We start from the raw sequence: 13,686 nt of genomic DNA on the forward strand, positions 1-13,686 counted from the left end.
GGTTGGACGAGTAGCTTGTCAAGGTTTCCTGGTTAGGGAAGCTTGCGTCGGTGTTCTGGTGGGTGGGGCTGGATTTCTTCTCTCTGGAGTGCAATGAAGTGTCCAGTAGTGTGTTTTGAGATGTCTATGGGTTTGGTGTGACTTTGGGCAGCCTGTATACTAAAGCTAAGAGCTGTGTTCCTGTGTTTCTGGAGAATTTGTATGGTATGTCTTGCTCTGGAACTTGTTGGCTCCTGGGTGGATCTTGGTTTCAGTGTATGTATGGAGGCTTTTGGATGAGCTCTTATTAATTAATGTTCCCTGGAGACAGGAATTCTCTGATGTTCTCAGGTTTTGGACTTAAGCCTCCTGCCTCTGGTTTTCAGTCTTATTCTTACAGTAGCCTCAAGACTTCTCCATCCATACAGCACCAATGATAAAACATCTAGGTTAATGGAGAAAAGATTCTCCACAATGAGGGACACCCAGAAAGGTTCGCTGAGTTACATGGAGAAGAGAAGAGGGAGGAGGGAGATAGAGGTGACCAGGAGGAGAAGCGGGGGAATCAAAAGGGGAGACAGCATGCTAGCCAGTAATCACTTCCCTATATGCTCTCCACAGCCTGGAACACTCAGAGAGGCTCACGGAGTTACATAGAGAAGAGAAGAGGGAGGAAGGAGATAGAGGTGACCAGGAGGAGACATGGGAGGTGGGGATTCAAAAGGAGAGAGACAGATCTAGCCAGTTAGCCAGTAATCAGTTCCCTAAGTGTTCTCCACAGCCCAGAATACCCAAAGAAACTCACAGAGTTGGATAGAGAAGAGAAGGGGGAGGGAGGAGATAGAGATGACCTAGGGGAGAAAAAGGAGAGTCAAAAGTGGGAGAGGACAATCAAGCCACTAATCACTCTCCTACGTAAAAATGGGTACTGAAGATTGGATTCTTAAAGGCACAAAATTGATAACAAATACCAAAAAGCAAAGATTAAAAATCTAGAATAGAGGTTAGACTCTCAAAAATACAATATTAATAAAAAAACAAAACAAAATCACAAAAATTATAAAAAATATATATGAAGTTTGCTTTAAAAATAGGGTCTTTTTTTGCAAGGTAATAATAGTAGGTTATAAAAATGAAAATTAAAGGAGTAATAGAGGACTTAAAAATAAAAAAATAAAAAATAAAAAATAATTTAAAACAATAATAGTAAAAATATATCTAGGAATTTCTCTGGAGCTGTTGCGGGCAGTGTGGGGTCAGTCCAGTTTCAGATAGTTTCTTGTTCCAGCTTATACTTCTCAACATCTATAGGCCCCTTCCAATGTAGTTGGTGCTAACTACAGGGTTTTAATGTGTTGCACCTGTCACTTCCAAAGTGAGACCTCTGTTTATTTTAGCTTCTGTTTGCTGGTCTCTTTAGTGTCTAATTTCCATCCTGACACAAGGGGGCGGTGGTGGTCACTTTTCTAGGCTCACTTGTTCAGTCGTGCTGTGGGGAGAGAGGAACACTGCAAACAAATCTCACTGGCGTGTGTGGGGAGCGCTCGCAGTGTCTCAGCCACACTGGGTTTGCTCCCGCTCACAGCATGTGTGCTTTCCCATGGTCTACACTGCTCAAGCTTCAGGTTGCTCTGCAGAGGAACTTTCTAAAGTGGGCCCTGGGTTGTGTGCCCTTCCCAGGTCCGAGGAGCTCAGGTGACCAGGTGCTTGGCGAGCGCACTCTCCCAGTTTGGTGGTGCATCTTATCGCCTCCCCCATCCCAGCCACTCGGTTTCCCGGGTGCGCCACCTCAGGTGTGCCGTGTGTCTCTTCTGGGGAGCTAATCTCTGGCTTCAACCTCCTGGCAGATGTCATCCGTCCAGGATCCCAGGAAGGCCTGCTTGGCAACTGGGAGCCTGCTCACAGTTTGGTGGAACATGCCATCTCTGGGGCTCAGTTTGCCCCTTTCCAGCTCTAGCTGTCGCCCGCCTGCCTCCCTGCTTCTGGCAGGGGGTGGGCTGGTCCACAGTCAGCTAGCTCTCCTCTGGTATTCACTCAGTCCTTTGTTCTGTGTGCGGGGCTGGTAGTGCCTTAGGTTAGGGCTTTTCGCAGCAAAGTGCTCTCTCTCTCTTTTCTCTCTCTCTCTCTCTCTGTCTATCCCACAGGGCTGCTATTTCACATTAGCTCCCTCAGAGTGCCCTCAGGGCTTTCAGGCCTGGTCCTTACCCTAAGCAATGCGCCCGTACCTCCCCGTTCAGCCCCTGCTTGCTGGTAGCGAATGCAAGCATCTGGGCTACTTCTCCACTGAGAACTGCCATTAGGCGTGCAATCTGTGGGTTTTATTTATTTATTTTTCCTCCCAGTTATGCTGCCCTCTGAGATTCCAAAACTCCCCACAGACCCGCTGGTGAGAGGGTTTCCTGGTGTTTGGAAACTTCTTTTATGATCCATCCTCCCTGGGATGGATCTCCATCCCTAACTCTTTTGTCTCTCTTTTTATCTTCTAATATTTTGTCCTACCTCCTTTTGAAGACAACGGCTGCCTTTCTGGGTGCCTAGTGTCTTCTGCCAGTGTTCAGAGTTGTTTTGTGGAATTTGTTGGTGTTCAAATGTTCTTTCGATGAATTTGTCAGGGAGAAAGTAGTCTCCCTGTCCTATTCCTCCGCCATCTTCTGTATCTTCTTTAGTGAAGTGCTTGTTCAAAATTTGGCCCTTTTTTCCATTAGGTTGTTTGTTTTCTTATTATTGAGCTTTCTTATTGCTTGTATTATTAATACAAATTCTTTGTTAAATAGATGACCTACGTATCTTTTCTCCCAGTCTGCAATTTGTCTTTTCATTCTATTAGTAATATCTTTCATAGACCATAAGTTTTAAACTTCAATGAAATTCAATGAATTAATTTTTTCTTTTATATATTATGATTTTGATGTTATGAGTTCTTCCCTGGTGGCTCAGATGGTAAACTGTTGCCTGCAGTGTGGGAGACCTGGGTCCAATCCCTGGCCCGGGTTCGATCCATGGGTTGGGAAGATCCCCTGGAGAAGGAAATGGCAACCCACTCCAGTACCTTTGCCTGAAAAATTCCACGGACTGAGGAGCCTGGTAGGCTACAGTCCATGGGGTCGCAAAGAGTCGGACGCAACTGAGTGACTTCACTTTCACTTTGAATTTATAGTTAAGAAATATTTATCTAACTTGTGTAAAACAGTCCAGGCTATTCTGCTGAAGGGCCACAGAGAGAAGAGGTCCTGACGAATGAGAGACCAATCTCCAGCCAAAAGTCAGAACTAATTGCCAGTCATGTGAACCTTCTTTGAAGTGGACTCCCAGGCCAAGCAGCTTCCTTGGTAGCTCGGCTGGTAAAGAATCTGCCTGCAAAGCAGGAGACCCCAGTTTGATTCCTGGGTCAGGAAGATTCCTTGCAAAGGGAGCAGCTACCCACTCCAATAGAAATGCCTAGAGAATTCCATGGACAGAGGAGCCTAGCAGGCTAAAGTCCATGGGTTTCAGAGAGTCAGATATGACTGAGTGACTTTCACTGTCTTTCCCAGGCCAAGTCAAGACTTCCAACGATGCAGCCTTGGCTCACAGCCTCACTGAAAGCTCATGAGAGACCCTGAGCCAGAACCATTCAGCAAGGATGCTGCTGGATTCCTGACCCTTGAAATGGTGAGAAAATAAATGTGTGTTGTCTTAAGCCACTAAGTTTTGTGGTAACTGGTTACACAACAATGGATAATTAATACAACCACTATCACCTAGTTCAGGCCACCATGAACTCTCCTGAACTCTACTGAACTATACTTTCTATAGTTCCCCACATCCATAACTACCCTCCAAAACATAATTCTCCAACCAGTGCTACAATCTTTGAAAAACCTAAACCAGTATCACTACTTAGAGGTTAAAATTCCTCAAAGGCCTCTGATAGGTACAAAGAATAAAGACCAAACTCCTACCAGGCATAAAAGCCAGTACATAATCTGGTTTTTCATAAAGACTTCTGAGAGGGTAACAGGCAGGAAGGACAGGGGTCTCCAAATGGAGGAAATAAGCTGCAAGTGTCAGATATTATTTTTATCTCTCTCTTAAGTGGCAGGAGGAAGCAAACGTTATATTTTTTCCCCTTCTCTATACAAATTTAAAAAGAGGTTGCTCTTAAAATTCTGTGTTGCCATGACACCTGGTTCCATCTGAACTTTTCTCAAACCTTGAGCTAAACAATGCATTTTTCTTATGGAAATGTTTGTCTTAAGCTATGTTAATGTCTATGTATTTACCCTAGATTCTGTCTTCAAGTCGGTTCCTCCTAAAGGCTCAGAACCAACTTGACAAACCAGTATGTTTTACTCATACCTTGTTCTCCTAATCTATGTTAATGAAAGGCTATATATTTGTATGGAAATCTGCCTTTCTTCAAGATTCTTGTCAATCATTTTATGGCCTGGGATGACTCAGTTCAGTTCAGTTCAGTTCAGTCACTCAGTCGTGTCCGACTCTTTGTAACCCCATGAACCACAGCACGCCAGGCCTCCATCACCAACTCCCGGAGTTTACCCAAACTCATGTCCATTGAGTTGGTGATACCATCCAACCATCTCATCCTCTGTCATCCCCTTCTCATCCTTTCCTCAATCTTTCCCAGCATCAGGGTCTTTTCAAATGAGTCAGCTCTTCATATCAGGTGGCCAAAGTATTGGAGTTTCAGCTTCAACTTCAGTCCCTCCAATGAACACCCAGGACTGATCTCCTTTAGGATGGACTGGTTGGATCTCCTTGCAGTCCAAGGGACTCTCAAGAGTCTTCTCCAACACCACAGTTCAAAAGCATTAATTTTTCTACACTCAGCTTTCTTTATAGTCCAACTCTCACACCCATACATAACCACTGGAAAAACCATAGCCTTGACTAGATGGACCTTTGCTGACAAACTAATGTCTCTGCTTTTTAATATGCTGTCTAGATTGGTCATAACTTTCCTTCCAAGGAGTAAGCATCTTTTAATATCATGGCTTCAATCACCATCTGCCATGATTTTGGAGCCCCCAAAAATAAAGTCAGCCACTGTTTCCACTGTTTCCCCACCTATTTGCCATGAGGTGATGGGACCAGATGCCATGATCTTAGTTTTCTGAATGTTGAGCTTTAGGCCAACTTTTTCACTCTCCTCTTTCACTTTCATCAAGAGGCTCTTTAGTTCTTCTTCACTTTCTGCCATAAGGGTGGTGTCATCTGCATGTCTGAGGTTATTGATATTTCCCCCAACACTAGATTGGTGATCAACCTAGTGTATGTGTGTGTATGTGTATCCAAGTATACATATATTTATTCATAAGTACATGCATGTGCATGCTCAGTCGCTTCAGTTGTGTCTCTTTACGATCCTGTGGAATGTAACCCACTAGGCTCCCCTGTCCACGGGATTCCCCAGGCAAGAATACTGAAGCAGGTTGCCATGCCCTCCTCCAGGGGATCTCCCTGACCCAGGGATCAAACCCAAGTCTTTCATGTTTCCTGCATTGGCAAATGGGTTCTTTACCACTAGCACCACCTGGGAAGCCCTCGTAAGTATATACATACACTTCATTCATATATATACACACACATACATACACACATACACACACAGTTCAGTCATAAAAAAAGACTGAAATCTTGCCATTTTCAATAACATGGATGAACCTTGAGGGCATTATACTACGTGAAATAAGTCAGACAGAGAAAGACATACTGCATCATCTCACATGTGGACTGTAAAAACAAAAACAAATCAAGCTCATAGATACAGAGAACAGACCAGTGGCTGCCAAAGGCAGAGGATAGGGAGTGGGAGAAGTGGGTGAAGGGGGTCAAAATACAAACTTCCAGTTCTAACATAAATAAGTCCTGGGGATGTCATATACAGCATGGTGACTATAGTTAATAATACTGTATTGCATATTTGAAAGTTGCTAAGAGAGTAGATCTTAAAAGGTTCTCAACACAAGAAAAAAAATTAACTATGTAACATGATGGATATTAATTTGGCTTACTGTGATGATCATTTTATAATGTATACAAATATCAAATCATTATGTTGTTCACCTAACACTAAAAGAATGTATATGCCACTTTTATTTCCAAAAGTTTTCAATTAGAAATTTAAAAAAAATAAAAATGGTAATTTCCAAAGCACTCTTTCTTAGTAAAGTACTAAAAGATACACTTTGGCAAAATAGAGGAGTTATAAAAGAAAGAGAAATCCAGAGGATGTAGGAAATAGAGGTTCCAACCAGAAAAGGAAGAGGGAGTTCCCTGGTGGTCTAGTGATTAGGGCTCAGTGCTTTCACTGCAGTGGCCCAGATTCAATCCCTGATCAGGGAACAGATCTCACAAGCTGTACAGTGTAGCCAAATTAAAAAAAAAAAGAAGAAGAGCATGAAAGTTCCAGGACAATAGCTGTATAACAAACCTAAAGTCAAACTCAGTCTATCTTACAACAGACAACTACAGAAAATGAGTATCCAAGAAAAAAAAAAAAAAAAAAGAGTAACTGTCTCATCTGACCATGTGGAAAATAGACATAGAGGACTTTTATATTCCTTTTAGAAGATCTGGGAAGAAGAAATAAAAGTACACAGAAAACTAGGAAAAATTTTTTTAAAAAAAGAAGGCAATTATTAACTCTAAGAAAAACAAAAGGCCTATAAGGAAGGAGAAGTAATCAACATTGAACAATAGTTACACAGTAGTAATAATGTAAATACTGAATACTGATTTAACCCCCAGTTGTTCCATAAATTGGAGAAGGGAATGGCAACCCTCTCCAGTATTCTTGCTTAGAGAATTCCATGGACAGAGGAGCCTGGTGAGCTACAGTCTATAGCGTCACAAAGGGTCAGACACGACTGAGCAACTTTCACTTTAACACTGTGCTATAAATATATTGCAGGATGGCAGGTGGGGAAAGAGAAAACAAGAAAATTGAATCCTCAACTATCACAGTGACAGTCACTCAGTCATGTCTGACTCTTTGTACCCCATGGACTGTAGCCCACCAGGTTCCTCTGTCCATAGGCTTTTCCAGGCAAGAATACTGGAGTGAGTAGCCGTCTTCTTCTCCAGGGGATCTTCCTGACCCAGGAATCAAACCCACATCTCCCATATTACAGGTGGATTTCTTACTGTCTGAGCCACCAGGAAGTCCAAGAATACTGGAATGGGTTGCCACACCCTCCCTCCAGGGAATCTTCCCAACCCAGGGATCCAACCCAGGTCTCCCACACTGCAGGCAGATTATTGACTGAGCCACGAGGGAAGCCAACGGAAACCCAAATACCAGAAAATAGAGCCAAAAAAGAATGAAAAGTGCTTGTTTTAAGGAACTGGAACTGAGGGTTGCAAAGGGATAGGTTTTTCTTTATAAGATTTTTAGCACTATCTTATTTTGTAAACCATTTTGATGTGTGGTACTGGTTAAAGAATGTAAATATAAGAATTACTTGAAATAAGTTTAGACAGAAAATAAATCAGACTACTACAATAAAAGATGAACCTCAATGTATTTAAATATAAGAAAATGGGACATAGCGTCAGCTAGACTCAGAAAATATGGTCTGAAAAATCACCTTTAGGAAAATTAAATAGATCTATTAAACCATTAAACATCTGTTTAATAGTATTTAAAACATATACATACTATTTGTGATGAAATTCAAACACACAATTTATAATAATCCTTATTAATTTATAAATTAAAATATCTACAAGCATACAAACTTTAAATAGTAAAAATTCTTAAAGAAGAAGTGAAGTGGCTCAGTCATATGCAACTCTTTGCAACCCCATGGACTGTAGCCTACCAGGCTCCTCCATCCATGGGATTTTCCAGGCAAGAATACTGGAGCGGGTTGCCATTTCCTTCTCCAGGAGATCTTCCCAACCCAGGGATTGAACCTGGGTGTCCCACATCGTAGGCAGATATCTTACTGTCTGAGTCACCAAGGAAGATCTAAAAAAAATTCTTAAGGAAACACAAGTACAATTCATAAAAAAAAAGTAAAAAAGGTTATGATAAACAAAATTCTAATTAACTTCTAATGATTAAATGTGTATCCAAGACAGAGTCACAATTATTTGTCCTCATCACATATATCACAAAGCATTGTCTTGAAATATTACCAAGTAACTTTGCACTGAAGATTTTGATAGAGCTTCTGTTTGGGTATTTTTTTAAACTAATATAGCATGCTCTATCAAAAAAAAAATCTGGACAGTGAATCTAATCATTGTTACTGAGGATGTGGTTATGGTAAAAGCCTACATTTGAAGTTGCCTTCAGGAGGAATCAGATTCTTCCCAAACTAAGAGACTCGGCTTTAAAACATTGTCAAATCTCTTTCAGGTTTAGAACCCTCCTGCCAATGTAGGAGACACAGGTTCAATTCCTGGGTCAGGAAAATCCCCTGAAGGAGGGCATGGCAACCCACTCCAGTGTTCTTACCTGGAGAATCCCATGGACAGAGGAGCTTGGCAGGCTCAATCCAAAGGTTGCAAAGAGTTGGACACAACTGAAGCAACTTAGCACACGTGCATGCAGGCATGCACAAATGTCTTTCACATCAGTAAAATTTAGGAGAGGATCTCCTACGTTGGGTGCCTAAGGCAATCCACTAGGCGGTGGGGGGGGCGGAAATATCAAAATCTCTATCTTAAATTTTAATGCACCCCTCTGCATGTTATTTCTGTTGACTTCATGTACTATAGAATAATTATACAGTGATACCTGTATAGCATTTATAAATAAGCATACATATATTGCCCCTTCACGGATCACAGCCTTGTCATGGCAAAGGTGCTGGCATAACTGAATGAAGTTAGAAGGCTAGGAGTCACCAAGATGGATGGGTCACATTGAAGAGTGTGGACAAACAAAATGCTGTCCACTGGAGAAGGAAATGGCAACACACTCTGGATGGAAAGTATGAAAAGGCAAAAAGATATGATGCTGGAAGATGAGACCCCCCAGGTCAGAGGGTATACAATACACTACTGGGGAAGAGTGGAGGGAAATTACTAGTGATGGTCATATATTAATACCATCACCGACTCAATGGACATGAATTTGAGTAACCTCTGGGAGATAGTGGAGGACAGAGGAACCTGATGTGCTACAGTCCATGGGGTCGCAAAAGTCAGACATGACAGTTACTGAACAACAACAACAACAACAATACATATATTGGCAGTGTGTTATCAAAAGAATTTACTAATGGAAGGTCACTATCACAAATACTTGCAGAACACTGATTTAGTTATTTCTCCCTACTTGTAGCGGGCGAACCACTAGAGTAGCTAGTGTTCATGAGTGAAGAGGACAGGGGAAGGCTAATATATCGTTCTAAGCTTAAAAGCTCATTTTATAATTGAGAAATATACAACTATGGGGAAAAAAACTAACTTTCTCACTGCAAAAATTTATATAACATTCAGATAACCTGCTACATTTGAAGATACTGTGATATAAAGTAAACATGTTGAAATGTACAAATGGCTAGATTTTTTACAGTCCTTGATATGTATATTGGTCATCCATGTCACAGACTATATCAAAACAGTACAACAGTGTGTTCATGTGGTAGTCATAAAAGCCCTTGTTGATGAAGAAGTGTTCTACAGAAAGAAAAAACCCTAGAAACCATTGATTTAGGAATTAAAGTCTCCAGCATTCTAAGAGTATTTTATTCTCTCATACTGAGAACTTCAAGAACATCAAGAACTTCACTAGTTACTGTCCACTATAGTATGCACTAGTCCACATAGGGATATTTAAATTAACTAAAAGTTAGTAGAATTTAAAATTCATACCCCCAGTCACTACTGTGACATTTCAAGTGCCCAACAGCCACACGTGGCCAGTGGCTGCTGGACTGGACAACACAGATGGATAACGCACCTATCAATGTGGGAAGTTCTGTCCAACAACTCTGCCCTAGAATACTATTCAGAGACTCTCAGCTGAAGCTTTCCGGTTTTATACTTACTGACAGTCACTCTGTCCTTGTCCCCCAGCATGATGTTGTTTGGCGTCAGGTCTCTATGGATGATCCTCTTCTCCTTGTGCAGGTACCGAAGAGCCAGGCACAGCTGCAAACAGCAAACAACAAACAAAGGCTATTTCCTTGATATATACGGACAGACAGCCACTCACACCCACCACACACACCTCTGGGGAATCAGCTGAGACCTTTACTGTTTCATAGGAAAAGTTAATGACGATGAACGATACCTGTATAAATATTTTCCATAGTCTCTCTTCAGCAAAATGATGTCGTTTTTCCTTCAAAGAACTGAAATGCTCTCCAAGAGGGGCCCCTTCTATAAGTTCCATAACTATATACAGCCTATCATCTATATATAAAAAAAGAAAAGGTAATAGAAAATTAAACTCAATATAGACATTTTGAAAGAACTTACGAATTAGAATCCAAACTTCCCAATGGGTGTTCAGGGCACACACATCACAGAAGAGTTAGGAATGCGGTTTCACTCAGCTGGAAGGATCAGAGGCCAGGGGGCCTTGGGGGCCACTGGATGGATCTCTTTCAACTACAGGCAATCCCCTAGCATAAGTTTGCGCTGGCAAATGTTATCATTTTCTGTGTACACCAGGACGTGGAAGGGCTGAGAATCACCAAAGAGAAGCAAACGCTCCCATCACAGAGAATTCCCTGAAGAACAGGTAAACCCATCTCTCCACTCAGTGCTCTAAAATTTACACTTAAATCAAACTAGACATCCAGAAAAATGTTTTCAATGTATTGTTCTTCAGTCTCATACATTTACCTTACAGTGTTTTACAGTGAAATCACATCATGGTTTAGAAAAAAGCACATTGGATACACCACCCATAATGGAAAATCTCAGCTCCTGACAAGGACTGAGAAAGCTGGCCTTCTCCAGATTGCAGCTGATGGGTCCCAGGAATCTCATGACTGACTGGCTTTGCCTCTTTTCTTTGGATGTTAAGAAACAGAAGTAAATTCTACTTTCTCCTCCGAAACTAATATGAAACTATTAACAACAGTATGTGATATGTATCTTCTGTAATGTTTTGGATGTATGTAAAATATGTATGGGCTTCCCAGGTAGCTCAGCGGTAAAGAATTTGTCTGCCAATGCAGGAGACACAGGTTCAATCCCTGGGTCAGGAAGATCCCCAGGAGTAGGAAATGGCAACCACTTCATATTCTTACCTGGGAAATCCCATGGACAGAGGAGCCTGTCCGCGGGGTCACAAAGAGTCAGACACAACTGAGTGACTAAACAACTACTAACTTTAGCTTTATTTTAAATTTTCTCACCTTCTATTTCCTTTTATCATTATTTCCTAATCCATTTCAACATATTTTATGTATTTGTAAAATCACTTTCAATTCTTTTCTGAAGAAATCACGTTATTTTGTTTTCAAATTAAGATGAGTGGTATCACTTCAGCATAAGTCATAAGCCAATCTAGACCTCTTTATGATGGGATGTGTGCTAAATTATGGGAAATTATTCTAATATCAAGAACAAATGGCCAAGGGAGCTGGATTTGCTGAAGATTTCACCACTGAGTTCCTCTGAGTCAACCAGAGGGTGGGAAAGCTCGTAACACTGCCAGGTTTGTACAGCACTACACTGATAGGGGCTTCCCAGGTGGAGCTAGCGGTAAAGAATCTGCCGGCTAATGCAGGAAACATAAGAGACACGGGTTCGATCCCTGGGTAGGGAAGATCCCTTGGAGGAAGAAACGGCATTCCGGTTTTCTTGCTGGGGGAATCCCATGAACAGAGGAGCCTGGAGGGCTATAGTCCACGGGATGGCAAAGAGTCAGACACAACTGAGGACCTGAGCGCAAGCACTGATAGAGAGGCAGCAAGGAAGCCCCTCCATGTGGAGACTTACTGCGAAATTTCACAAGCGAAGCACATCAGGTCTATTAAAATGTATATTGCTTCAGTCAAAAGTTCTATTGTTTTTCAAAACAAGTCTGAGTTCGATTTTATCTCAACGTTTGATTCTGTATTCCATCATCCTAAAGATGATGCAGAGTCAGGGTTCCATCGCCACCTTGTGGCAATTACCTGAACTTCAAGAGAAAGAAACCTCAAAAACCTAGCCCAATTTGTTTGAGGGGAAGACGGTGGAAAAAATCATCTGATTTAGAAGTGCGGGATGATATGGGAAAACGGCATTGAAACATGTAGATTATCATATGTGAGACGAATCACCAGTCCAGGTTCAATGCATGATGCAAGGTGCTCGGGGCTGGTGCACTGGGATGGCCCAGAGGGATGGGATGGGGAGGGAGGTGGGGCGGGGGGGGGCGCTTTCAGGATGGGGAACACATGTACACACATGGTGGATTCATGTTAACGTACGGCAAAAACCACTACAATATTGTAAAGTAAAATAAATAAATAAATGAATTTAAAAATAATTTTAAAAAAGAAAAAAATTATCTGATTTAATTTTTAAAAAAACTTTTTTATTTTTTCTTAAAGAAGCCACCACCCTTTAGTTTTATTTTCTCCTGATCCTACTAAGGGCTTTTTGTATATGAAAATAGCAATAATTATTATTTTGGTTTGTTCATGAAGTCTTTTTTTTTTTTTCTTCCATTTATTTTTATTTGTTGGAGGCTAATTACTTTACAACATTGCAGTGGTTTTTGTCATACATTGAAATGAATTAGCCATGGATTTACATGTATTCCCCATCCCGGTCCCCCCTCCCACCTCCCTCTCCACCCCATCCCTCTGGGTCTTCCCAGTGCACCAGGCCTGAGCACTTGTCTCATGCATCCAACCTGGGCTGGTGATCTGTTTCACCCTAGATATACATGTTTCGATGCTGTTCTCTTGAAACATCCCGCCCTCGCCTTCTCTCACAGAGTCCACAAGTCTGTTCTATACATCTGAGTCTCTTTTTTTTTTGCATATAAGGTTATTGTTACCATCTTTATGAAGTCTTATATTGAGAGATCTAATTATTTTATAAGTATCTTTTGATCTTTGACTATCAGTGTTTCACTGCCCAAGAAAGTGATGAAAAATATCAATTATCATACATATAACCAAAAAAGGTAAAGAAAAGAGTTGATTAAGCTTCTTTTGTAACATTCTTTAAAAAATATGTAAGTAACATAGATACTTTATTAGAAATATCACAAAAACTCATACTTACTTTCCAGAAATGTTTTATAATAGCGTACAACATTTGGATGATAAAGCTATAAGAAAATAAATAACAAACATTACACCTACTTCAAAATATAAACTTGTATTCACAATTTAGTTGGACTTCATATTTGAAAACAACAAAGAAATTATCCTGTTTACATTTATATATACAACAAAGCATTTCAAAATATCATCTGATTTTTCATGATTCTTTTTTATTTGCTGCTTACAAAACTATTCTGAAAACAGCAATCTCCTATATAGCCTTATAAAATAGCAATAAAAACTAGTTGTGCTTTCTCACTTAATTTAACTAAAATGGAGGATTATAGAACTGGAAGCTATCTTAAGAATTCATTTAACACACCCTGCTCCAATACCACAAACAGATTGCATAGAGGAGAAAACTGAAATGAAATAATTAACTTTGAACACATATACCTATGCTCTTAACCTCTCCCTGCCACTTAAATGTTTATATAAACTGTGTCTATTTTCATGACTCATGTCTTTCTATGCT

At 40.7% G+C, this 13,686-nt stretch overlaps 1 protein-coding gene across 1 annotated transcript in view; it reads right to left on the reverse strand.

Moving 5' to 3' along the window:
- The window catches only part of NEK10 (NIMA related kinase 10), a 250,358-nt gene that overhangs the window by 134,505 nt on the left and 102,167 nt on the right, over positions 1-13,686 (reverse strand). Inside the window, exons 20-22 of the mRNA XM_070456150.1 lie at positions 13,171-13,216; positions 10,229-10,350; positions 9,984-10,086 (exon numbers count right to left, since the gene is read on the reverse strand). Coding sequence (XP_070312251.1) covers positions 9,984-10,086; positions 10,229-10,350; positions 13,171-13,216 — 271 coding nt within the window. The remainder of the gene's footprint in view (positions 1-9,983; positions 10,087-10,228; positions 10,351-13,170; positions 13,217-13,686) is intronic.

Source organism: Odocoileus virginianus, chromosome 26, assembly GCF_023699985.2.
Source record: "Odocoileus virginianus isolate 20LAN1187 ecotype Illinois chromosome 26, Ovbor_1.2, whole genome shotgun sequence".
NCBI lineage: Eukaryota > Metazoa > Chordata > Mammalia > Artiodactyla > Cervidae > Odocoileus > Odocoileus virginianus.